This window comes from Monodon monoceros, unplaced genomic scaffold, assembly GCF_005190385.1.
Source record: "Monodon monoceros isolate NGI ecotype Baffin Bay Population unplaced genomic scaffold, NGI_Narwhal_1 Super_Scaffold_20, whole genome shotgun sequence".
NCBI lineage: Eukaryota > Metazoa > Chordata > Mammalia > Artiodactyla > Monodontidae > Monodon > Monodon monoceros.
Genome location: NW_021703777.1, coordinates 43,522,316 through 43,550,295, shown reverse-complemented (window position 1 = coordinate 43,550,295; position 27,980 = coordinate 43,522,316). Strand labels below are relative to the sequence as shown.

The 27,980-nt window shown below is 39.0% G+C and overlaps 2 protein-coding genes across 5 annotated transcripts in view; one reads left to right on the top strand and one right to left on the bottom strand.

The window, feature by feature from the left end:
- The window catches only part of BMP2K (BMP2 inducible kinase), a 125,390-nt gene extending 119,342 nt beyond the window's left edge, over positions 1-6,048 (top strand). For both annotated transcript variants that reach the window (XM_029234645.1, XM_029234646.1), the window contains one exon: positions 864-6,048. In XM_029234645.1, coding sequence (XP_029090478.1) covers positions 864-2,281 — 1,418 coding nt within the window. In that variant the 3' untranslated portion in view covers positions 2,282-6,048. The remainder of the gene's footprint in view (positions 1-863) is intronic.
- Positions 163-27,980, bottom strand: PAQR3 (progestin and adipoQ receptor family member 3). Of its 3 annotated transcripts, XR_003795474.1 has the most exons (8): positions 27,605-27,980; positions 24,193-24,355; positions 19,697-19,852; positions 16,561-16,758; positions 14,355-14,445; positions 10,900-11,048; positions 8,125-8,245; positions 163-2,308 (listed from the first exon to the last, which is right to left on the bottom strand). XR_003795474.1 is itself a non-coding variant. In XM_029234647.1 (7 exons), the coding sequence occupies exons 1-6, from the start codon at positions 27,787-27,789 to the stop codon at positions 10,906-10,908; spliced, it is 936 nt and encodes a 311-aa protein (XP_029090480.1). In that variant the 3' UTR covers positions 2,206-2,308; positions 10,900-10,905. The 3 variants fall into 3 exon arrangements, 2 of the variants coding, with proteins under 2 accessions (XP_029090480.1, XP_029090481.1); XM_029234647.1 differs by lacking the exon at positions 8,125-8,245 and having other exon boundaries at positions 2,206-2,308; positions 27,605-27,789; XM_029234648.1 differs by lacking the exons at positions 163-2,308; positions 8,125-8,245; positions 10,900-11,048 and adding an exon at positions 12,723-12,896 and having other exon boundaries at positions 27,605-27,789.

Genomic DNA, 27,980 nt, shown 5'->3' with positions numbered 1-27,980 from the left:
TCAATTCAGTACACCAGTGTATTGGCAGGGCTGTATGTTTTCATGTAAACTAACACACTGTTTATCTTTACTGTATATCATACAGTGAAATTGTAGAGCACTGTATTTGATACAGTTTTATTACCCGTCATACAGTGAACGTACTGATAGTTAAGATTTTTATTAAAGTAGCGTGCTTTTAATATAATGTCTATTAGTATAGGCATGACAGTTTAAGGAGGATGTGGCATCTAGGGAAGGCAGATAGCCTTGGTACCGTCTCAGTTCAGTAGCTGGTCCTTAGTTTTGATCAGGCTATGGGGATGCGCTCACGTTAACCCAACCCATAAGATACTTGTTTACAAAAAAAAAAACACCAGAATGCCAATTTAAAAATTACACAGCGAAACATAACCAAGCAGATAAGCTATTCATGCTTGCTGATCTCTGTGGGAAAACTTCATAACAGAGTTGAAATATAAGCAGAAGGCTGTTGGGTAAACATGGGGTCTGAGCAGGGCAACTGACTGGATAATCTTATTTTGAAGGCGGAAGAAGAAAATGTGCTTGTGTACTGTATTCAGAGTCCTATTCTGGGTACTGTAAGTAAGACTTAGCTGTCAGTGAGCACCTATGGTGAGTAGGTGGTGTGTAGGGTAGAGAGACATGTAAGTCTGTCTGCACTGAGGGGCCTAACCATCGACTATGAGGCCACGTGCAGCCCCGCCCCCCTCAAGCCTGATGATAAAGAACTGCCCTTACATCTTCCTCTAAGGGAACTGCCACGAGTGATCTGTAATGCTTTGTGTTAGTACATAATGTTTACTGCAAATGGTTTTTGAAATGCATTGGAATGATATAATAATTTTTCTTTGAATTTGCAGGTTCTCCTGAAAAGAAAGTTGAACATTCATCCATGAATCAAGAAAATAGCACTGGAAACCCTATCAAGAATACAAAAGCAAGCCCAGTATCTAAAGACCACCGGACTGGAAAGAAAGCCTCAGAGAATTCATCAGCACACGGTCAACTGCAGGAGGGGAATGATGAATCTGAGAGTGATTTTGAATCAGACCCCCCTTCTCCTAAGAGCAGCGAAGAGGAAGAGCAAGAGGATGAAGAAGTTCTTCAGGGAGAACAAGGAGATTTTAACGATGACGATACTGAGCCGGAAAATCTGGGTCACAGGCCTCTGCTTATGGATTCTGAAGATGAGGAAGAAGAAGAGAAACACAGCTCCGATTCGGATTACGAGCAGGCCAAAGCCAAGTATAGCGACGCCAGCGCGGTCTACAGAGACACATCTGGCAGCGGGGCGATCCAGGATCCTAGTGCAGCAGTCCTCACGCCCACCCAGTTACCCTCGGACGTCGGGGCGGGGACTCCCAGACCGGAGTTTGATGTCTTTGGCGCCGTCCCCTTCTTTGCTGCGCGTGCTCAACAGCCCCGCCAAGGGGAGCCGGAGAAGGACCCCTCCCCCGAGAGCCGGCTTCCCGCCGTGGGGCTGGAGCCCGAGGAGTTCGATGTCTTCACCAAGGCGCCCTTCAGCAGGAAGGTGCCCGTGCCCGACGCGCCTGCGCTCCCCGCTCGTCCGCAGTGTGTGGATATATTTGGCTCCACTCCGTTCCAGCCCTTGCCCACATCAGCAAGTAAAAGCGACAGCAACGAGGACCTTTTTGGGCTGGTGCCCTTTGAGGAGATAACCGGCAGTCAGCAGCAAAAAGTCAAGCAGCGCAGCTTGCAGAAACTGTCCTCCCGCCAGAGGCGCACGAAGCAGGAGGCGGCCAAGAGTAACGGGAAGCGGCACCACGGCACGCCCACCGGTGCCAAAAAGCCGGCCAAGCCCGCCTACCGCACCCCAGAGAGGGCCCGCAGGCACAAGAGGGTGGGCCGCCGGGACTCCCAGAGCAGCAATGAATTTCTGACCATCTCGGACTCCAAGGAGAACATCAGCGTTGCCCTGACCGACGGGAAGGACAGAGGGCACGTCCTGCAAGCCGATGAGGGTCTGTTGGACCCCTTTGGGGCCAAGCCGTTCCACCCTCCGGACCTGCCGTGGCACCCCCCGCATCAGGGCCTGAGCGACATCCGTGCCGACCACAACCCTGTCCTGCCCGGGCGGCCCAGGCCGAATTCACTCCACGGGTCGTTCCCCGGGGCAGATGCGTTGAAAATGGATGATTTTGGTGCCGTGCCCTTTACAGAACTCGTGGTGCAAAGCGTCACCTCACATCAGTCCCAACAGGCCCAGCCAGTCGAATTGGACCCATTCGGTGCTGCTCCGTTTCCTTCTAAACAGTAGATAACTTCTGACTCTTGTTATTAACTCCTGTTTCAAAGAAAAAAGTATGAATAGTTTTATGAATTTGAAAGAAAATTTATTTGTATAGCTCTTTATATCATTCATTCTTACAGGTCAATCAGAATAGGTGATTTTTAAATAAACCAAATAGAAAAAGGAAGTATCTGCACAGGGTAGCAACTCCACGTCTCTTCCACGCAGGAGCAAAGGGAGTGAAATGGCAAGCTCTAACCTGGGGTTTCAGCTGCAGACGTGAAGGCACAGAAATCCAGGGAAAGCGTGTGGGCCCTTTCCAGTCGTGTAGTCCCTGAAAAGGGACTGGAAAGCTGCAGCTTTATTTTTATAACAGAATGTCACTTTTGTGTGTGTATCTGAGGCTCATTCCAGAATCCAGCATTTAAAACTAAGGTTGTTTGTGCATACACAAGTTGCATTTGTGGATTTTTTTTTTTTTAAGGTCTCTTCTAATTTCCACATTGGGGAAAAAAAAAATCCACTTCTCATAAAGAATGAGAAAGTTATTATCTGGAGAGTGCAGAGATTTTAGTCCTTACACCTTTCTCTACAAAGCGGAGCCAGAGGTCACTGACTGTTGTGCCTAAAACTGTTTCATTTAAAAAAACAAGTGCCATTAATATGGCAAAAAACAAGTGCATTAATATCTATGTAGACACCTTGAACAAAAACTAAAGATAGATATCTGACAGGTGGAAAAATGTAGAGAAAAAAATGATACAAAGAAAAAACCACTCTACTTCAGGAACACTTTATGTTCTGGTTTCGAATGGCTTCTTGCTCAAAATTTATCATGTCCCTAGTAAAGCAGATTATTGGAAAAACTGGGAGTGAGGACAAGGGTCATATAGAAATTTTATTTTAGGGAAAAATATGTAGCTAAAACCCTGAGTTTTTGAGACGTTTACAATGTAAAATCATGTTGCATTTAATAATGTGCTTTATTAAATTACCACCTTCGCCAACTATTCCCCAAGTCATGAGCAGCAATTTCTGAGTTAGGTCTGGAGGGTGGAGTAGTTTTAATAAAGTGCACAGAACAGCGAAACCCACAAAGCCTTACCGGCAGGACTCGCGCATCCTGCCGCAAATACCTCTGCACTAGTAACACGAGATCTGAGAGTGGCTGTGAGGTGTCAGATGACCAGGGGCTAGCATCTCCACTCTTGCTAGTTAGCTGACTGTGTCTTTAGTGAAAAGAACCCAGCTACCAAATTGCCTTTTTTTTTTAACATCACAAATCCTAATTAGAAACTTGAGGTTTTATAGAAGTTGTTTAATAAGATAGAAATCACGTCTATGAATTAATGTGAATAGAGTATCTGTGCTTCCTGTGTCTCCAACTATTTTAAGTTATAATTAACTGTCCTTCCCTATCAAATTAACATTTAGAGGTTTCTAGAACCATTAAAGCTATTTACAGAAAAAGGGTGAAAACTCTTTTCAACTGGCACTCACTCTCCTCGATTGCTCTATTTTAAGTTAACTCTCTTTGAGCCCAATTAAAATGTATTTTATGAGTAATCTTAATAGAATCTCTTAATTATAGTGCCCCAGTTGGGTTGAGCTATTTGCCTGTTTTTTCACAGTTCTAAATTTGGGAAGAAGCAAAGTATATGTAACTAACTAAACCATCTATTTTTTTTATTGCTTCTCTCTTTTTTATGTTTTAAATCAGATACAGCTTTTGTGGACAAAGGGGGAAGCAGTATGTGAATCAGAGTGAAGCAGAGGCAGACCAAGCATGACATTCATTACTGCTTAAAAGCTATACTTTTAGAGCCCAAGTGCACCAGTTACTTGTCCTTGTGCCAAAGGCAAATATTATGTTTGCACCTTTTTTTTTTCTTTCTGATTCTCAGGTTGATTAATACTGCTAATGCAAATGCTCAAGTAGATGTGCTTGAAAACTTTACAAAGTAGATTCGAGTGATACTTTCTTTTAAAAGTGAAGAGTTGATGATTACGCATAGTAAATTCATGAACTACAGTAGGTTTGTATCAAACAGAATCTGTTTTTTAATGAAATCTGTTGGTTGATGTATACACAGTATGCTTCTTTGACTATTTTAGTCCTTAGCCTTGGTCTCTGCTAGACCTCATGAGTTTCTTAATTTAGAAGGCGTAGAGATGAACTAGTATGGTTTCCTTGGGATGTAAACATGAAATAACCTAGAGTCTGTCTGATACCAAGGCCTTGCTTACAGTTGTTTTTCAATACACTGAATAATTTTAAATGATTTAGATACTGATAGACACTTTGGCTTATAATGCTGGATAAATCCTAAGGAAACACTTTGACACTGTTTAAAATATTTACCTTCTTATGTTTATTGTAGCACAGCCCAGTGACTTTTCTCTTGAGATTATAGCTCAGAAGAGACATTTAGGACTTAATAGGGGACCCAATGGGAGAGAAATGGGGAGATTCCTTTGTGTTGAAGTAGAGGCATTTTCCCAAGGAGTACAGGATTAGGGTTGCTTTCCATTTCCCATCATGTTTTCCCACTACTGTTAGGGTGTAAGTCACTCCACACAGCTGATGCCCAGGTAATTCCCTTATGAGAATGATGAGAATAAAGCTCACAAGACGTGTGAAAGAGCTTAACGCATACTTGGTACACAGCACTCAGTAAAAGCTTGGCTCTACTGTGGGATGGTCCAGTTCTTGCTTAAGGAAGGAAAGTTGAAAAGAAATCATGTTCGTATTAATCAGTTGTCTTCTGTGCTGCTTTAGCATGTAAAGTAGTCATAACTCTAAACCTGTAATACTTGAACATCACTAAGGGAAGTAAGATATTATGAAGCTAGCAAAAGTCTGAGGCCAAAGTTATTTCTGTCCTAACAGCTTTAATAATGCTTATTGATTTTGAATCATCTTTTTAAAAGTGGACCATTTGCTTATTTTAATATTATCACTTCAGCAAAAAAAATGTTAGTGTTAAAAAGATCAGTTTTTATGGCACTGAGGAATGTATCTGCTAAGACACAAAAGTTGCTTGGTATAGATATTAGGCAGAGGAGGAGAGGTTTAACTGACTAGAATGTTTATTCAGAAGTATACATCGGGAAAGTGTGATTCTTCCACTGACGCGCCCCATCCCTGTGTGTGTGTGTGTGTGTGTGTGTGTACGTGTGTACGTGGACACAGTTATGACATTATTTGGAATTGTAGATAGAAGCAGCTTTTGATCCTACCCTGTTTATTGTTTGACAGTGATAGACTGCTGTCCTCATCTTGCTGGTGGGAAATACTAAGGTGGAGCCCCCTCCTCTACTCTGGTGTTCATCAGGCAGAGTAGTCTTCTTCCTACTATCCAGCCTCTCTGCTTGGTTTATTTTAGGTTGTGGTACTTCATACCAGCATTGCTAGAAGGTACACGTGTATTAGTATCACTAGTTCTGAGGAGTCTGGGTACATTTGTTTTAATATATATAGAATGTGCAGTAAACATTTTCTTCCTTTTTTTTTTCTTTTTTTTTTTTAGCAAAATTACGCATCATTTTAGGTCCAATGTTGAGATGACAGATCTACTGTGAGAATAACATAATGATAGTTTATTTGAAAACTTTTATACACAGTGGTGTTTCTATATTAGGGTAAATATATAGACGCACACATGCTTGTACATGTTACACCTCTCTACTGTGGAGTTAATGTGAATTTTTAAATTTTAAATGGAATTGCAACCACAATCATTACTAAAGGAACATTCACTCCTGGTGAGGGTTTACAAAAGCCACTAAAAGAATAAGGTAGACAGATGAAAATGCAAACGGCCATCATTTGGGGTTATTTTTATTTAAAAATTTATTCTACTACTTTTAAAAGAGAATTGTTTTTATTCCTATGCCCTTTTTGTGATTGAAAAGTCATCTAATAGTAAGCAGAATAGTAATAGTAAGCTACTTTTTAATTGCTGGCAAACAGCTTTAAGTGCACTTTCTTTGATTACACTTCCATTTTTTGTTAAACTTGAATTTTCTGAAGCCTTTTATGTACCACTAAGCAAATAACTTTAACTTTTAATAAACCTGATTTACATCTTTATTATATTTCTAATTGTTGAAAACATACTTTCTAAAGTAAGTTAACTTCAGTCCTCACATACAGCTGGAAAACTGTTATGAGACAGAATCAGTTGCTTTTTTTTTTTTTTTCTTCCTATATCTAATTAAGCACTAACTGATTTTAGTACTATATTGCCTTTACATTGCTTATTCTTATTGACTGAATCCTGTCCCTCATTCACTTTGTTCTGTTTGAAATTTAAAGTTATTTTCTTACTGTATTTATCATACCTACTGTTTTAATAATCTGCTTTCTTTAAATGCAATAAATCCCCAATGGATTGCATATTCTTTATAATCAGTGACTTCAGAGTTTTTCATTATTTGTCATCTTATTAAAAGTTTTGGATGCAAACCTCTAGTCAGTTCTTTCATTTACACCACAGACACTAAGCACCTATTATGCAGCAGCTAATGGAATAGAAAAATGAGTAAGATTAGATCTCTCTTCTAAGGGGCTCACAGTTTTGGATTTAAGTAAGCAAACACATTTTGACCTAGCATTTATACTACAAAAACAATAACACAACTTGTTCAGGGATTACAATTACTGATACTTACAATGATGAAGGTATGGCAAAAACATAAGACTTTGAAGTACCTTTTGAATGTTGGCATAGTTTTTGCATTACATATGATTTATTTTTTAAACTCTTTCTTTAAAAACTGGTGACGTTTTAACTGTTAAACAATATTTAGTTTTTTTAAATACTGTAGTCCTTGATTATGTCAGAAAAGAGGCTTTGGCATGTTAAAGAGAAAACTGTTTATTGGATTGATGGACTAAGTTTGGCGTCAGGATTGCAATATTATCTTAATGTATTATTCCACAAACTGGAGTTTTAGATTGGTGGCTTGTGGAAAGATTCAACTTATTTGTTTGTTAGAAATGAACTTTTGTTTTTTCGGAAGTAGTAACATTTACCTAAAGTTATGTGGAAAAATAAGGGCTTTGTTTCTTTTTAATAAATGGTACAAAGGAGCAAAATATCCGATGATAAAGGTTATCTAAAAAGAACAGTGTGGGATGTGCCACTGTTCAAATTCAGTTATAGTTAACTTCTTCTTTCGAGAAGAATATATGCTGCAGTTAGAGCTGTTTATTTTGCGTAAGTACATCCCTTTTTAAGGAAGTCCAGCTCCAGCATCATATGTAAGATGCAGTTAATACTCTCCTGTTGAAAGCATGAGCTTTTGAAGTTTTATTTGTTGCACATTTAAAAAGGTGATTGATAGTTCACTTTTGCTTTAGATAGTTGGCAGTACTGAATTTACACGTGTGTTCTGCAGTGTTTTTGATCCCGGGTTTGCAGAGCATGACTAGACCTTGGTGGCTATCATTCCTGTCCTCTTAAGGATGGCCGTTTCGCTGTTCATAAGAGACCCCCACTGTTGCTACCGCTCCTTTCTAAAAATGTTTTCTCAAAGGTAGTTTCAGTTTTGGATCATTCTCCCGCTATCCTACTAAGGAATTACGGTAGAGAATTTCAGGGGATGTTTGTTAGTACCCAATAGCATCCGTAGCTCTTTTCAGTGTAAACACAGTTATTGTGAAAATGCGTGTAAAAGACACTTCTGCCCCTCCCCTAATAAATAGCTGAGCTGATTCTTCACTGCACACACTTCGGCAGGGGTAAAATTACCCGGAATGATGATTACAAGCGAATACAGACCTACTCAGCTCAGCAGGAATCCAGAAATGCAGGCTTTGCCCCTTGATATTTAATGCAGGGCAAAGGATATCTCTAGGTAGGTACCTGCCAAATGGAGAGTTGTACAGCTTTATGCCAGTCAATCACAATCTTCAAATCGGTTACTCTGTCCAGGCGGGATGCCCTTAAGATGTGACACACATTCCCTGAAGCTTCATTCCTGATTCTAAAATATGATGATTGTGAAGCTGTTATGTATTATAAAGAATGACAAGCAGCACTTAACATATTTAGTAAACCCAGTTTATTTACATAATACATATTTTGCCATGCAGCTCATGAACCGCACTCAGTGTAACAAGAAAGACAAGCACTGTCTTGCTATTTGAAAGTGGTTTTATATAGAAAGATAGTTCTCTTAGATGAATTAACTACAACCTTACAAATCACTATAGACAATTTAAAACAGCCATGAATAATTTTAAAATGTAAATCTGTAGGTAAAGAGCTTTTATAGTTTACACACTGGTAAAATTAAAACCAGTCTTTTTTTAGTACTGTAGCTGAATAGTGTACTTTTAATCTTATTTTTTTAATAAATCTACAAAACAAAAATAAATACACATTATTACAAGGCTCAGATTCATAGGCAATTTTTAAATATTCTTTAATGTTAACAACGTCTTAAAAATTTTGCCAGTAGTGATGTGCACACAGTAGGTGGTCAATAAATGCTGATATACAGAAGTGTTTATAGTTGACAGCAATCCACATTCATTCATTCATTCCCTAATAAGTACATTATAGTAAAGATAAAAAGAACTTTCTTACAATATTTAATATTTTCATAAAAAGATGAATGAAATGTTTACATGGTATAATTTAGTTCTCCTTTACAGTCAGACCTGTATGCTTTTCAAATTCAAGAACAGTCTTAAAGTATGGTCTTTTTATCGATTAATTCAGATGGCAAGTATTAAATAATTCATACACTATAACAAAAAATAAGACTATTTCTAAAAATGAAAAGAAAATGAAATTTAAAGTTCAATATGTTTTTATTTTGAGAAGATTTTATAATAAAAAAATGGCACCAGACCTAAAATAACTAGACTTCTCCTTCTTTTTTATATTAATTATAACTATGCAGTATATCCTGTTTGACCAAAATGACAAAATATCTGTTTAAAAGCAATAATACCATGTAAGCCAATAAGGGATGCTTTAGGGAAAATATATCCTATTATCATTTCACCAAAATCTTCTTTCACTTAACATATGAATCAAATTTCTGGCCCTATGAGGTAAAATGGCCATTTTCAAAGTGGCGTTCCATCATAATAAGGGGTATAATGTGGTGTGCCCTTAGCCTACTGGGGGAGAATTCTCCTTGCTGAGATACTAGAATGGGGAATTCATATTCCAAAAACACTACACTGAAAAGAAATACAAAATTTTACAGATGCATAAACTGAGGCACATTAACTTAACATTCCAAATATCACATGTATAAATGACATTTTGGGAATAAGCTTCACCATCAGTCAACACCTCCGGATACTTAGAAATTCCAATGTTCTGAAGACACACCAGTATTTAAAGCAGTTCATGTCAACCCATTAAGAAACTTGGGTAATATTTTATATTCCAATAAACAACATGTTTTTATGAATGACTGCTTTATGGGATTTAACTTATGCATATGAAAAGACCAGAGAACAAGAGTGCTATGTTGTATGATGGGGCAGCAAGATCTATTTTTTAAGTATATACAATGCAGTTTCAGGCCCCAATATTAGATAGTGTATATCAATACTGTGAGTTATCAGTGCAATACTAACACATGCATAAACAGAGAAAGACCAGAGCACAGGTGAATAATCATGTCATCAACTGGGGCATCTGCATGACTTTGTTCTAAGGCTTAAGGTTCATTTCAGGGTCAAGAACTGGGCCATCTGGATTCTATGCCCTTGAAAGTAGCACCCATGTACCTGGGAACCCCTATCACCAGGAACTTTAAGACTGCAAACTCAAGAGAAGTGAAAAGTCTTCTGTGGTAGGAATTTTGGAACCCCAAATCTACCGTCTACCGCCAAGAGCTCAATTATTATATGGAATTAAATAATATTTGAAATTGAAAAGATTAAATGGCTAATAACTTGGTTATTAGACCACAGAATTTGTTGCCTGGTCATGTAATCGGTTCTTAACATGACTTTTACCTGATGGGAAATGACGATGCACGTTCTTTTTCCCTTTCTCAATGCCTCTCTCAACTTAAAGGAGAAGGTGTTTAAAGTTTTTGTTCTAGCAAACTAAAAAATCCAATGTTCCTAGGGAGAAGAGAACCTACAGCTGAAGGAAATACCATCTTAAGTGCCGGTTTCTCACAAACCATCCATTGACAGGCTAGTGATTACTCAAAGTCAACATCAGCTTGTGACAGGCTATCGCAAACCTTGCCTTCATTAGGCACTTAAACTTGATCATCTAGTCTAAGTATCTCCTATTAAAGGAATCACACACGAGGACTCCATTTTATAATGGAGGTGAGCCCTTCCTAAGGAAGTTAAGCTGGTGTTCAGTAAAAGGAGCACTATTTCTACACTGGCTTCACATTCATTGTCATTCAGATGTTTGTTATGAATGCCAACTAATTTTCACCTTCTGTACAAGCAGCAAATTAGTAGTCTTAAGGGCCCATAAAACAGTTACTCTTACAGATCCCCAAGTATATTTTTCCATTTTTATAAAGTATTACTCATGATATATCAAACCAGAGGGAAAAGGAAAAACTAATGGGAATCTTAGAAATAGTGGGGTATACAACTCCCCGTTATATATTGCTTAATAACTGAATACACCAGGTGGCCATACCTGAATTCACAAATGTGAAACATAGTCAGGACAAGGCTTGCTATGTCTGTACTGCATGACATATACTGTTGACTGATGCCACCAATATAACATCACTACTGCAAGGACATGCCATATTTGGTGGCTTGATCCGAGGTAGTTTAGTTGTCCTGGAAGGGAAGGTAGAGAGAAAAGAATATTGACTGTAATTATTTTGATATTAAAATAAAAATATATTTCCATCTCTGGCCCTGGAAATATGACTGAGCAGCAAAAAGATTTTGGCAGTCTCAGAGTATCTGGAGACCGACTGGAGATTAATTCAGACTGAAATGTTTTCTAAAAAGATGTTAATTCATATTTGAGTCTGACTGTAAGGTTTTAAATTCATTAAGTATACTGGTGAATTTTAGAAATACTATTCCAAATGTCTTCAAAATCAAGATGTGGTTAATTTTAGGAATTTGACCTTTTGTCTCCCATGTCTCAACTTATATACCTGGTGAAGAAAAGACATTACATGAGAGAAGCAAAGGATATTAGTGCTACAAATCATGGAGTTTATTAGGTATGAAGCAGATACACGGTTGTGTTTGGGTATAAGTCTACTTGAAGCACTTTTTATTTTAAGCAGGTGTGTAAGGAGAAACTCAGACCTGAATCTTGTGCTATCAGACTAATGGAACAATTTGCAAAATGTAATTAGTAATGAGTTAATTAACTAAGGCTGATTAGTTCATATACAACTTAGGAAAATTACTTCATTTCTCTTTGTGGTTAAACAAGTTTAAATTCCAAGGAGATTAAATAACTAACATGTGGGAAGCATCTTGGAAAACAACAAAATAAATAACAAAATACAGAGCCATAGACATTTAAATGTAAATAATTTTTTCTTACTCATGGTGCTTCTATGGTCATGTAACGTACTGGGTTGGCCAAAAGGTTCATTCGGGTTTTTCGTAATATTTTATGGGAAAACTCGAACGAACTTTTTGGCCAACCCTATAAATATTCTCTAACCTTCTCTGTCTTCTCTTACCAAGAATAATAATCAGTACAGTAAGTAGATTTTAAAGTATAAGTCAACAGGATCTTTTCTGTGGAGGTTCTTAGCCACTTTTTGGTGCCATGGAACACTTTGACAGCCTAGTGAAGCTCATAGACTCATTTTTAAAAGCATAAAACACTGAGGATTATAAATAAAACTGATTAGTTTGTAATACAAGTATTACAGATTCACTGAATTCTGTCCATGGACATCTTGGGGATCCCTGACCCCTTAAATACCACTGTGATGTTTATATACTAAAAAAAAAAAATTAACCTGAGCTGAAAGTAAGTTCTTAGGTTTAAATTTTTTGATTTCACAGTATTTACCCACCATCTCACCACCACTACAACATGTTTCTCTTTAGAGCCAGGTAATAAATGAGGACTGGCCAGACAAGGAATGTTTCATTTTTTAATGATCTCTGTATCTCTGCTCAAATGTACCTGTACTTGCACACATTCAGCTACATGGGGCATGTTTTATGTCAAGCTCATCTTGAGAAAAGTTAAGTTACATAACGTTTGACCTTTTATAGGTGCCCTATATTAGACAACTGGGAACTTAAAAAAAATTTTTTTATAAATTTATTTATTTATTTTTGGCTGCATTGGGTCTTCGTTGCTGCACGCGGGCTTTCTCTAGTTGCGGTGAGCGGGGGTTACTCTTCGCTGTGGTGCGCCAGCTTCTCATTGCGGTGGCTTCTCTTGTTGCGGAGCACAGGCTCTAGGCGCACAGGCTTCAGTAGCTGTAGTTGTGGCACACGGGCTTAGTTGCTCTGCGGCATGTGGGATCTTCCTGAACCAGGGCTGGAACCTGTGTCCCCTGCATTGGCAGGCGGATTCTCAACCACTGCGCCACCAGGGAAGTCCCCAAGTAGGAACTTTTGATCTGAATATTTTAAGGCCTAAAAACACTATGTCCATAATCAGAGTGCAGACAACTTTCATTGGTTAATTTTCTACATCTATGATGAAGAAATTAATAATAAAATAATTATTAATAAAGTGATACAAAAATGTATTTTACCAAAACTGTTTTTTCTGAGGAGAATTCTGACCCTGCCTGGCAGATGGGTGGTCTTCAATTCAGGGACATGTCCTAGTTATGTTCCCAAATCCTAATGTTTATATTCAGGTTCTTCGTTGTAGTCCGTCCTTATTTAAAACTCAGTGGAGAAAAGTCAAGTGCAGAGAGGAATGCCTTAGGTTCTGCAGTCTATTCACTCTCTAGTTCGGGGTTTCTCATCCTTTCTTCTTCCCCAACACACATGACGAGCGGCACAATCCTATCTTTGATTCACTGTGGAAGAGGTTCTTAACCCAGGAAGAAGGGAAGACAATTTGCAGTTTGAATTTAAACTGCTCCCCTACTTCTAGCCCCCAAACCGAAAGACTACTGCCTTATGTCTCTTGTTATTCTTGACTTGAGCCAAAGGTCACCTGGACTTGCATCATTCTGTCCCTTCCTAAGCCACATATTTCATTTATGAAACTGGGGTTGAGGGGCATCATAATAACAATTGCTAAGATTTACTGAGTGCTCACTACTCTCGAGGAACTGTGCTAAATGTTTCATGTGCACTTTCTCATCTAATCCACACAATGACCCCAAGAGAGAAATGTATTATCTTCATGTTTCAGAAGAGAAAACTGGGCTGAGAAAGCTTATGTGACTTATTTAGCTCATGCAGCTAGAAAGTGGCTGACGGGGGATTTGAACCCAAGCAGTCTGACTCCAGAGCTGAAGCTCCTAAACAAGCAAATACATGTTGTGGAGAACATTATTCACTCTACCCAGTGTCCTCTTAGTTATTTTCTGTCAGAAGACGTTTTCCTCTGGACTGAAGAAGCAGGGAAATCTGTCCTTCTCTTAAGTTCCTGGATTGTGTGTATCTTGGGGACATGAAGACCCTTAACTTAGATTAATCTCCTCTTACCACTGGGTGCCAGGAAGCTGAAAGCCAGACTGATGGGCTTTCTTTTATAGAAACTTATGATAGATACATTATGAAGTGATCCTAAACCTGGCTTCTTTTCATTATCCTGTTATTTTCCTTTGCCTCTTGTTTGTTTTATGGATCTCGCACATATATTGATAAATTAATTTTTAAGCATAAGCTGGTATACAAAGAAGTAAATGGTAATTGCTAACTAGTGCTCCACAAAAAAGCAGTGGCTGGGAGTTTGTAATTGTGAAATGGTGGTGACCCTATCTACTGGACTCAACTCATATTGTGACAGTGAAAGACAAAGTTTGTGAAAGCCATTAGAAAGTTCAAGTTTTAGATAACATTTGAGAAGAGAAGAGCCACTCTATAATCAATAATATTGGGGAAAAAATCTAAGTTTTGATGCTCTGAAACATATACCTCTACTATATATTTAGAGTAAAGTTAGAAAACCATTATACAAGTGATACGTACCTGGAAAATACCTTTCTGGAACTTTGGAAATGTAGAATAGGAAAGCAAGAAGAGCAATCACGTACATCACAATTACACGGGGTGCAAAGTCCTGAAAAGCAAAACATATTTTTCCACAGATCTTGCCTACTGTGATTGAATTCTCAATTTCTTATAAATCTAATTCATAGAATTAGACAACACACAGGAGTAGAATTCATAGGTGGGATTTAAGTGTGTTAAATCTGAATTGCTTTTGCAGACAGTCTCCAATGAGAGAAAGCTTGCTCTCAATACTTCAGGAAGCAGTCCAGAGGACTGGAACACAGAGACAACCCTAAAGGTCAGGGCACCAGGGCAGCTAAAGCTTCAACATAGTTTAGGTCCTAAGGGCGTCCAACTCCATCTATAACATAGGGTGGAATACGTATGGGAATGGAGTTGCCAGCTGAATACGGAGAGGCTAAACAGGGATTTGTGGCTGGAAAAGAGCCAAGAGGCTTGGCCCAACAATGAAATCTGTTCCACACCCCAGATAAATGGCCCTCTTGAATACTACTCTACAAAGCTGTCCATCTCACAGCTCTCTTGGAAAGCTTTTCCTTGCTCTAAGAAAATCAGCCAGCTCTAATTTATACATGCTGCTCCTAATTCTGGTTATAAACCTAATTTACCAAGAAGCCATTTAAGAAATAAAGACAGATTATTTCTCTTCCCTCTAACAGATATTTGAGAATCATCATGGGCCCCCTCCCCTAAATCCTATACCCTCAGACTAATCAACCTCAGATTCTGCAAACATTCTAGAACACAGCTTCACCCTGCCTCCCACAATTAGCTCTTTGGAACTTTTCATCTTTGGTTATGTGCGTCTCTTTCCATCTTTTTTTGCTGAACACAGGATTGTTCCCTTTTTTTTTCCCCCCCTTTTCTGAATTTCTTCAAAATCTACTGGCTTAATGGGTCTGGTTCTCTTTCTTTGTCACGATAAGCATAAAAGGATGTGTTTCCCTCATCCCAAAATTTCACTCACTTCTATGTCAGTAATTAATTATTCATTTGTGGTTAGGATTAAATCTAGAGTGGCACTTCCCCATTCTATTTTCTGGGCATTGAAACTGTCAGAAAAACAATGTTTTCACAGATATCGGAATCACTGAAGTTATTCCTCACTACTATCTCACCTTTTTCCCAATTTCCTAATCTTATAAAGAAAGCATCACCGTCATCCTCAAGTTGGCAAGATAGCCAGATCATATCACTCAATTCACTACACCACAGACTTCCTTTCTTTTTAGTTTTATATGCAGATGCTTTCCACCATGCTGCTGCCAACAGTACGTAAGCCTACTTTTAGTCCCTCTCTTGTAAAAAAAAATATATATAATTCCTTTGAATAAAACCTGCATTTAAATCCCTATATTCCAAAGGTCCCATTGCAACAAGTGTATGCGATTTCTTCTAGATTTCTTGGCATAATTAGTTATGTTAAAAATTCTCAAGTTTACTCTCTAGCACACACTTAAGGTATTTTTATATAAATCTCTAAGAACTTAAGTCTTACTTCTAATTCCCTTCTCAAGCATGCTGAGGAATTCTCACTGAGGTTCTTCCTAATGTACTCCAGCTGTTCCCCCCATAAAAACTAACTGTCTTTTATTTTTCAATATATTTTCCTTGCTGGGTGGAATATGCTCCCATGGCTCTAGCTACCAAGACAGTAATGACTGTCAAATCTCCATCACCAGTCTCGAACTCCAAGCTAAATCCTGACCCTATCTCCACCTCTACATCCCACGGGAACCTCAAACTCAGGTCCAAGAAGAAATCCTTCCCAACTCCTTTTCCTCCACAAACAAACAAACAAATCAACTGCTCCTACTGGTATTATCCCTGCCTCAGATGACAAAGCTGGAAACCTGGGAGTCCTCCTCTACAGTAAGGACTTGGGTATTTACAACCTATGGGTAACAGAAAGAGAATTAAGAATGCATCATCTCATAGAAATACATCTCAGAAGAAAATAGTCAGACTTCTGTCACTACAAGGTATGTTTATTTATTTATATAGATGTGAAAAATTATTGCATCATTATGCAATTAGAAATGTGCCCTCAAATGACAAAGATCCACCTTCTTGGCCTGATTACATTACTTTACTGAAAGGAATAAAATTGAAAGGACAAAAAAAAAAAAAATGGGAAAAATACTGACCACACTCAACCTACCTGTACAATAGGAGCACCGATTCCTCCATTGAGCCAAACCCAGTGAAGAGTAGGGATCACTCCATATCCCGAAACAGAACAAAAGATGATAGAACGGAGCCTCTGCCACTGCTGTGTGAGGTAATTGGGATGAATCTGAGCAAAGAACACCGCCAGGATCATAGCAAGCACTGTGATCAAGTACACTTGACGCCAGTACTAGAATGAAAGGAAATCACATTTTAATTGTTATTAACAATAAGGGAAGGAAAAGAGTAATTTTCAGTTTTGGCTTCTACATTATACGTTCCAAATTCTATTTATTTGGTATTTTCATTTCCAAACATGATTGCCTTCCTTCCTTAAAACAACGCATGTTGCGTACGACTGCTAGGTTTCTTAGGATGATAAACCAGACCCCAAAGTGAGCTGGTGAAGAACACATTTATTCACACAAAAGCATCTCCTGAGTACCTATTATAGGCCGAGGCAATATAAGTCTTGTGGAAACAAAGACGACTATGACAGGGGCTCTCTCAGTGGGTGAGCTCATAGGCTATGAGAGGGGCAGACATATAAACAAGTGATTATAATCTAATGATAAGTACTGTAACTGAGCTGTGAAGAGAATGTTGTAGAACTACAGAAGAGGGAGCAATTGATACCTGGATTAGCTAAAAAATGCTTCACAGAGGAAATGACATCTCAGCTGGGGCTTGAGGAATACATAAGATTTTCATGAGAAGAGGGAGCTCTCAAGGAAAAGGAACAGCACACAGAGCAAGGAAGTTTTACAAAGGGAGGCTGAAAGGCAGATGTACTGTCAGGCTAAGTATTTGTACTTTATCATGCTGGCACTGAGGGAATAGCAGAGTCCTTGAAGAATGAGATGACGTGGTTGTTTTTCCAACTGACTTATTAGAATAACTCTGACATCAGTGAAAAATAGAGATGACAGGAAGCCAGCTAGCCGATATTATTATAGAATAATTGATTCAAGGAGAAAATAGGAGCATGGACTTTTGTTGAACAAGGTAGATGTGTGAGAGGGCAGTAGAGGATGGCTCAACTGTTTCTAGTATGAAAGGCCATGCAAATGGCTTGTACTAATAAGCAAATGAACAAAGATGATCCAGAGTGTGTGTGTGTGTGTGTGTGTGTGTGTGTGTGTGTGTGTGTGTGTGTGTGTGTGTGTGTGTGTTGGGGGGAGAAAATGGGGAAGCATGAAAGAATGTTCATTTAAAAATATATCAAGTTTGAAGGACTTATACAATATTTAGGTATCTAAATGAGCAGTTGAAAGATGGTCTTGACGCTCAAAAGTTAGCATCACGTAGGACAGAGTTCTTAACCTGGGCTCCAAGGACTTCTCTGGGACCATTACACTTCTTGAAATTCACACGTCAAAATGACTGGTCAGTCTGTGCCCAAACGCACATTATCCAGGATGGAGGGTCCATAGTTTTCAATCTCATTCTCAAAGCAGTCTGTGTTCCTTAAAAGGTAAAGAGCCACTATAGCAACTGAATATTTGGAAATGATAAGATACCAGAGGGAAGAAAACTTTTCCTTTTAAATGATCATGGACTGTATTAGCTCTAACAGTCCTTTTTTTTTTCTCTTTAATCTACCTTGGACTTCTAGTTTTTCTGAAAAGAGATTTACAAAAAGTGTCCCACTAGTCTCTTTGATGATCAGATATATTTGGGAAGAGGTAAACAAAAAACAGGTTTCAGAGAAATACATAATAAGCAAAACAATTCTAATATTACATGACTGTACTCACAAGCCTTTTCTTTTAAAGATACAAACAGTTTCATGCAAAATGAATAAGTTGTGAAAGGTGAGTAGATATGAATAGTTTACTATTAAAACCAAATCAATTTACAAGGTAAATGGCATACACACTTAATTTTAAGCTTATGTTCCAACGTAATCAGGCCTAAAAAGCAAATGGCTCACGTATAAGTGGCTACAATTAATAATGTTCTTACATTCAAACCAAATTATGATTTTTCGCTTTGCTAGTTTTACACTCCAGCAGTGTTGACAGTTTTCTATTATTGCGTAGCAACAAAGGTCCTACTTAAGAATTCCCAACAGTCAGAGGACCTCTGCACTGCAGCCAATCCTCCTAGAAAGTGAAGGCTGGGGATATGGCTTGGACCACCTGCTCCACGGGGAGGGCTTGGGCACGACAGGCTCTAGTCCTGTGACTAGTAGGCACACTGCACCTGGGAGAGCGGCTCAGTCTTGGCTCTGAAAGGAAAGGAACTAAAAGGATAAACAGAAAACAAAAAAAAAACGTATGGTAGGAGAGCAGGAGGAAAAGAGAGTAGGGTCAATGGGGACTTTCTGAATGGGAGGCCTTGAGATGTACTGAGCCCTCAGGAAGATTCAGTTTGCCTTCTTGGCTGGGACATGAGGAGAGGAGGTAGTTTGGTTGGCCAACATATTTAGATCAGTTGCTGTATAATTTGATCACAGTGTTTCAAATGCTGCTTTGCACAAGGCAAAAACTGACTTTTGTAACTTTAGGGTCAGAAAGAAGAGTTGATCTAGAACTCACAATAGACACATGTTTGTTAAAGACACTCACAACCCATCTGGTCTGTCTCTAGACCTGCCTCGAAACATAAGACTAAGGAAAGGAAAACATATTTCTTATATAAGAATATGGGTCAACACACTAGCAGATATACCTTTTGTTTTTTTCTCACTGAGAGAGGAGTAAAGGATAAGAAGGGAAAATGGAAAGCAGCAGCTAACTTCATAATTTTAACAAGTGCTAACTTTACCTTCAACTCTATAAACACAAAAATAAAAGATATATAATGAACATCTGAGGAACCATGTAGCTATATGGGTTTAGTGGGGAAACATTAATAATTTAATGTTTACGTTAAGTTTCAGAAAATAACAACATATATATATTATTTTCCATTCCTTTCCAGGTTAGTGAAGGGAATAGGAACTGATAATAGATGTTAGAAATCACAGGGCCCTTTTGAAAAAGGAGTTTATGCCTCCACCAGACTTTCAATTCTTCTATAAGTTAGTTAATTATGTGCTTATTCAGAAGTTCAAGGGAACCATGGCAAGAACACCCAAGACCTATATAAGAAAGGTAGAATGTAAAATGTTTTAAGTTACTTACGTTATTACAGTAAAATGCATAAAATACGCCAGAGACATAGCAGCCCAGTATTCCAATAGAAATTCCTGCATAATCTAATGCCATCCATCTTCGACAGGTTTTTTCTGATCGATGGCAGGAAAAAAGATGATAGCCCACAGAGCAAAGCATACAGATCTATGGAAAATAAAATAAATCTTAGCAAAGTGAAACAAACAAACAAAAAAACAAAAGCAACTCATGCATGATGTTCATGGAAGTGGTCGGGTCAAGTCCAGGCTTTTCAGCCAAAGAGACCTGGACATGGACCTTAGCTTTGTGCCTGACTATATGTCATTTCCCTAAGCCTCAGTTCCTCATGGGTAAAATGGGGACAACAATCATAAAGAAAGAAATCTATAATGATAACTACTTCATAACATAAAAAATTTAATGAACAGTGCAGTAGAAGGAAATCTACTGAAGCTTATTTTGATCTATGAATAAGTTTCTTTTCAAAAACTACTTACTACAGAATACATGTCCTTAAAGAAAAATAAACCAAAGAATATGGAATTGTATGATGTAAAAAAAAATAAACCCCTCCCAATCAATCTATTCTCCAGTGGGAGCCACTGATAACATCTTTTTTGTGTCCTTCCAGATATTTTCAATAAACATATCAAACACCTATGATATAGAAGTCCACACACACAAGAACACCATATATACTTCTTAATCAAACGGAATCATACAGTCTGTTCTGCTATTTTTTTTTTCACTTAATTTAAGACCTTTTATGTCTGTATGAGACTTCACTGTATAGTTTACTTCTAAGTTAAACATAGCTTTGCTGCGTTCAAGGAAAAATAATTATGACTTATGCTGACTTTATACGTTATCAGATTGAGAGCAAAGCTAATGTAATTCTATCAGTTGCTCTGAAGATTGATAAGGTTTCTACAGCTGAACTCCCTCTAGCCATTAAATACCTACTGCGTGTCATACAGTGGGGATACAAAGATGAAACCTCTACTCTCAAAGAGATTTTTCAGAAACAAGTGAACAAATGGTGATATAGGAAGTCCTATAGGAAAAGTCGGTGCAGAGCACAGTTAGAAAATAGAGGAGGGAGAGTACCAGGTCTGTGGGTGCATGTGTGTACTTGTGGGTGGGAGTGGTGGGCAGAAAAGAGCTACATATTTCATAGAAGGGCTGCCACCTGAGCTGCACCTTAAGTTGACCTGGCATTCATCAAGGACATAAATAAAGGTGTGCACAGGTTTATTGGAGGGCCCATAGGAAAAGCAGCATACTGAGAAGCACAGCGTCATTTAAGGAATGCTATGTGACCTTCTTCATGATATGATTATGACAGATCCTATGCATCAAGGATTTTTAACCTCAGTATTATGGGCTCTGTGTGATACTTCTGAAAATTTTAAGTGCACCCTTACAGAAAGGCTGAGATGAGAGATTACAGGCATAGCCCTAGGAAGCAATGACTAGAGCCTACACTAAGCCAGGGACAGTGGGGGTAGGGAAAATGGGCCAGATAAATGGTCACCTAGCTATTCTGCAGTCTGACCATTAAACAAGCCTAAGTCCCCATAGCCTCAATATCAATATTCAAAACAAGGTTCCTAGCCACAATCTCATTTCTTCATCCACTATCTAAAATCCTTAACAGTCTGTGGCTTTGGCTACTACAAGTCAGAGTTTATTGACCCAATTAAACATAACTCTAAGAAGCTTGGTTATTTGTTTTCTCTGATTATCCCTGAGATAAAACACAGTAAATTCAGAGAGCATGAAGGTGTATATTCTCACTGACAGGGAAAGATCTCATTATCACAATGCTGAGTGACACAAAACAGCAAGCACAGAGATGACCACAGCTCAGAAGGAGGTAGATAGGAAAGGTAGGCAGGCAGGTGTGAGGCAGCTGTGATACACAAACGTCTGGAGGAAGCTGAACCCAAATGTCAAATGTGGAAGTGGAATTTCAAATGACTTTTACTTTCTTCCAAATACTTTTGTGTTTGCTTGAATTTCTACATGAGTATATGTTATAGTAATAATAACAACAATAAAGCTAATTTCATTGTGAAAGGTAAATAAAAGTAGAAGGAGAAAAACTACAGTATCAAGAGGAAAGTAAAATATATGGTATTCATAGAGAACATCTGAGTTTTAGAAAAGTTAACCCAGAGTCAGTATGTTCTGTTTTAAAAGGGACGTGTTGTTAGAGTTGCTTAAAAAACTGACTGAAAAATTATCTGACATTGAGTATGTCTCCGTTTTCTGGAAAGTTTCCTTCTGTGGAGTATCTCACTCCATCCAGGTGGACAGGTAATTACAGCATGACATCCTACATCTAAGCTCCTTGCCATGAGAACCAAATGCCTCAGGATCTGGCTCCTGCCTATCTCTCCAGCCTTACCTTTCTCCATTTTCCTAGGGTTTAACCACAAACACCAGCACATACAGGTCCAGAAAGTGCTAAGCTGTCTCTTGCTTCTGGGCCTTTAGGCACTCTTTTTTCTGCTTCATTGCCCTGCCTCACTCTCCCTTCTGCTCACCTATCTGGGTGACTTGATCTTTATGACAGGCTGGTTTTGTTCAGCACTGTATTCCCGATGCCTAGCTTAGTGCCTGGATATAGATAAGAGGTATTAAAAAGATATTTCTTGAACTGAATGTTAATGAACTGAATCTAGGGAAAGGTGTTCTCAGATTCTATTCTTCTCTAAGATAGAAAGACTTCAAAGCCCCTAAAATTACATTCTACTATTCAGAATGTACTCTATTAAAAACATCTGGTTGGTAGGAAAGCACTGAGCATGTAAAAAGGGTAGAAGTAAAAAGAGTAAAAATGTTATATCTTTAAAAAATTAAATCAATATTAATACATATATTTATGGTTTACCATGCTGCCTGCTAACTCTAAGAATTTGGGGAAATTGGGTGAACAAGTTATAATTTCATAAAAATAATAAAAATGGTATCTGTAAGTAGGAAAAATGTGCTAGTTTGTCTTTAGAAGCTGTACTGTGTGTAACAGAAAGATCAGTGCACTAGCAGTTAGGAGAAGAGGATCCTACTGCCCTGCTGAACAATCCAAGTCACTCTAACCACTTTAGGTGCTTCTTCACTGGCAGTTGTTTTAATTATTTCGTCTTCTCAGTTTTGCAATGCACGGCTTTCTTAAACCATTATGAAAATGAATGTGTGTTCCCTGAAATAACATCAGCTGTGGCTGGGTGGATAAAGGGCAGGCCTGGGGTAGAGAAAAACATGTGGGATCCTCAAAGGAAATAATATCTGTATAACAGTAGAGTATAAACCAATTTTTCTTATATTAAGCACATCTTAGTCTATAAGATACATCTAAAAATTAAGTATGGAGAAATTGATTCATTTCCATTTTAAAAACTGGGATAGATTTTAAAGAGCTGTTTAGGCTCCGGTCAGGACAAAAATTAAACCTGAGAAAGAGTATACTTTAAAAAACGCTTAAAGAAAAAATAATTTTCTAATAAGAACACAAAAATACAGAGTATTCTTTCCCTCAAAGAAATTTAAAATATGGTTCTAGGAGCTAGAATTAGAAGAAAGGGGGGAGAGAGATGTTCCCAGTGTGTTTCTTGATCATGTAAGTCCAAAGTTTTGAGTCAAATGATGAAGGCCTGAAACTGACTATTACACAATGAAAGCAACACCTGTGCAGTTTACTTATCGATTCCCCTCTCAGAGTAGCAGCAGGTTAACTGCAGGGAGTGCTGGCCTACGTTTGGAGGGAGAGGCATGATAGATTTTTCTTTTCATTTTTATGATTTTTTTGTACTCTCTTCATTTTTTTTTAAATTTAAAAAATATCAACTGGATTTTGGTCCACGTTCGTTTTCTTTTTCAGAATTACCTGTTTGAAAAATTATTAAACATAACTTTTAAAGGCACTTTGTTACAGATCCCGGAAGAAAAATTAAAGTGCTGAGGAACACATACAAGAGGCTACAGAGGAGAAGAAACTGAAAGTATCTGAAATCAGGCACGTGCAAAAGGCCCAAAGGAAATTAACATTAAAGTGAGAGAAAAGATTAATACCAACAAAACAAGACATTAAAACTAAGACAGTATGGAAACAAGAAATACAAAAGGCATAGACATATAAAAGATGAGAAATCTTCCCAAACAAGTTTTAAGCAGACAACAGAGTTCTACTTCAGTCGGCAAACACAGTCAGAGATTCCTATCTTTGTATTAATCTTAAAGCAGAGAGGTCTAAAAAAAAGGAAGAGAAAAGAAAGAAATTTTCTCAATCTTTAAAACTTACTGGATTTCAAATATACTCTAATAACATCCAAATACACTCTCATAAAAACATACTCTGGATGTTATGAAAGTGAATAAGCTAAAACCTATATGCTATTTGGGGGCTCTTTAAAGCAAGTTGTGGGTGTGAAGTAAGGTCACCTGCCCAAGCTTGTCTGACTAAAGTTCTTTTTACCAATAATAGTGTTTGTGAAATGACTTACCTGGAAGCAGAAAAGGCAAATAGAACAAATTACAAAGTCTTCTCTGGATGCACTTGCTGAAGGTAACACAGATGTCATGTCATATATTCCCAGTGTGAAGAAGAGAAAGAAACCCAGCAAATGACTCCAGATGTTTACCGTCTCATTAGATAAAATAAACAAACTGGAAAAAACCAAACGTGCAGCTCAGATTCATATCTGTTCGCTCACTGTCAGCATTTAAAAGGTTATGGACAATTTTGGGGATTATCTAATATGTGCTACTTTAAGCCCTTAACCCCATCTTTACCTTTCTAAATTTGATATACCATCTCCATCAATCCTGGGATCTTACAGTTTTTTTCTTGCTCACCTCTATTATACTTACCATTTCCTTCCTCAATTAGAGTTATTTATGTATAAATTCCACCTCATCCTCCAGCTTATCAACTCCCTGACGGCTGGCATGATTCATCTTTATGACACTACTGTTCCAAGCACAGTGTCTTGCTCAGATTAGATGCTAAATGTCTACAGAAATGAATGAGCAGATTAAAACTGGGTGCTAGCTACCATACTCTGACACTCAGTAATAGGTATCTGAAAACCCGCTAAGTATAAGGTTAGGCACGAACTTAAAATACCTTTTTAGTACTCATTACATGCAAGTGCAAAGTTAAATGGACTTGAGAGAAGCAGGATAAATGCAAATGGATCCACTGGAAATGTCCTTTAAGACAGGCATTCTGCAACAACTTTGCTGTGGTTGTTTTGAAACCAAACTAGTTTCCAGGTGGCATGAGTTTATTCCTTTTTTGGAACGACAGGAGGTTACTTTTACTATCAGTACTAATTGCCCTCTTTCAATACGCCCTAACTGGTTTAAGTAGTCCTGGCAGTGCAGGCCGGTGCAGAGTGTTCCCCGCCGACCAGGAGTCAGGAGGCTCACTGTCTCTTCACTCCCACCCTGGGCAACAAATTAGCTCTGGGATCATGAGCAAGTCACTTAACGTCTCTGGCTTCAATTTCTCCATCTCTAAAACAAGGGAGCTGGATTAGATGCTGCTGCAAGTCCCTTCCAGCTCCTTCCTTAATTTTGTGAAATGTTTCTCCAGCTGTGGATAAGACTCATCAGATTATCAAAAGGTGATGTCATGACTAAAGGTTAAAATCCTCTTGCAAAATCTAATCTTTTGTTTAAACTAAAGTCTTTGACCTTCGCTGATTCAGAATCCTTATTGGTAAGCACTAACGTATAACTCTAATACTGAATTTGCAGCAGTCACCATGGTTCATATTTTCCAATGTCATAAACATAGCAGGGTCTCACACAATCAGACGATCACCAAGGATAAAGTGGATCCTGCATCATGGATTTCAGGCTTTATCCTGTATAAGCATCAAATATAAAAACTACTTATACTGGGAAGTGGGGGAAGAGATGCAGGGATGTGAGGAGACACATCTAACCCCAGGACTGTTTGACAGCCAATACCACATTCTGCCTGTTGCCTCAGAACTTTTCATTTGGTGAAACCCAGTGTAACCTGATTAACTGAGCAGAGAGGCATAATCTTGACATGTTCCTTCCAACTAACAGAGTATTGGCAGAACAGTTGTGACGTACAAAACCTCTCCTTATATCCAAAATGTGTCCTCGTCCCTCTAGACAAAGGGCAAAAGCTGAACCTGGAAAAGACCAAGCTGGTGGGAAGAGCACTTAGCAGAATATCCCCTGTAGGGGATCTACTCTTATTCTATGAGAAGTTAGACCTATGCTCTGTTCTGCTTCAAAATCAACAATCAACTTCATCACCATCATCATCTATTTGGCTTCAAATTCAACGACCATGGTGATAACAAGTCACCATTTATTGAGTGCTTATTACGTACCAGGCTCTGTGTAGCATTTTACATACACAATCCCATTTCGTCCTTACTACTTTCTGAGGCATACACTGTAATTACCCTCACTTTTACAAATGGGGAAAATAAGGCTGGGAGAGGTTAACTTTTGTTCAAGGTCCCACAGCTGTTAAGTGGCAGATCTGCACACCCAAGTCTTTTTTACTCAACAGCCCAAGATCTAAAGCACTATATTTCACTCCTTAATCCATGAAATTTGGACCCTAATATTAGAATGCAGAGGTGGGTATAAAACTATTTAAGGCAACTGACTACCTGCTCTATCCTTATGGAACTCTACATCCACAGCAGGGCCCAGCTCTGATTTCTTGTGTAATAACTTATGCAAAGGAGTCAATGGGGAGGAAAATGGCACTCAGGATTCAAATTGTGAAGTACTGTGGGCCATGCATCGAAGCCAAGTAGGGATGGACAGTGATGTCACCTTGTGACCCTGAGTCAGAGAGGCAATTTAAAGGCAAGCAGGGCAAAGGAACTGGGGTAAGACCATGCCAAAAACAAGATCAAGAATCAAACATGTGGTTTCTGCTTGAACAATTCAATGGCTCACATTCCAGCAGTGGGGTTTGTCACTACAGTGACCTGGAGCTAAGCCACATGGGTATCTTAATTCTCTTAAAGTGGGGTCCTGTAATTAAGTACATATAGGGAGTTTTAACAGAAAGCTAGTCGAAGAACTAGAACACTAATTTTTCAGTTTTGTTTTTTTAAACCCAGGCTTTCAAGGGACTCAATTTTAAGAGTTTAAATGATGACGGAACTCCTTTTTTAAAGACACTTCTATAGTGCTCTAGTGGAGGGCAGTGCCTGTTATAGGCTCTCTTTGCTATAGTGCTTTTCCCACACAGCGTTTTTTCACAATGGTTATTATGTAATAGTATAACTAGCTCTTTAATGTGTGTCACCCAGGCTAGACCTCAGTATTTTCATGAGAACAAGGGCCATACCTGCTGTTCTTTGCAGGACCTGGTAGGGTGCCTGGCACCTAGCAGGGGTTCCATACTGTCTGCTGAATGAATAAACCAGGATTTCTAAATGTATGGCATTGTGAACTTGTTTCCTATTATACAGGCACTTATCTGGCCCCAAACATCTGAATTTCCATAGGGCTGCCTTAAAAATAAACAAAGCTTTGGTATACACAGGGGCAAGTATGGCTCAGTCATTGTCCGTGGGGTCGATTCCAACATGTATCCCAATAAGCACCAAATGGAATAAAGGATGTAAAAATTCCTTTGTAAAGAGCAAAGCCCCACAGGAGTTAGTGATTATGACCATTGTTACTATCATTAGTCCATGGATCAAGTAGCCCGGTGGAGGAAGAAGGAAAGACAACGAGAAAGGAGAGGTGGCAGAAAGGGATGAAAAGGTTGGGACAGCTAGGAAATGATGGGCACGGAGAAACGCGGGGAAAGCAGCAGGCGGACCAGACAACAAGGCTGTAGGTGAGGAGGAGGGGCCGCCGGCGCGCCCGCAGCCGCACCCAGCGGAGGCGGCCAGACTGTACCTTTTGATACACAGCCTGGAGGGCAGGTAGGCCCGGTAGCCGTCGGTGATGTACGGGTTGTCCTTGAGGGACACGGGGATCTGCTCGTAGGTGTAGAGGCGGATGCCGCGGGGCACCAGGACGGGCCAGTACTGGTAGCTGCCCAGCTCGATATAATGTGCGCTCTTCAGCAGCTTCTGATGCATCCTTCCTGGCCGCCGTCGCTCCCCAAGCGGGGAGCTTGCCCAGGCCCCGCCTCCCCGGGGAGGGGGCTTCGCCCCCGCAGCCCCCGCCCCGGAGCCCAGACGTGGCGCGAGGTCCTACGGCCCTGCCTTTGCCCAGGCCGGGCTCCGCTCACAGGGCGGCCACCGCCGTCAGCACCCCGGCGGACCCGGCG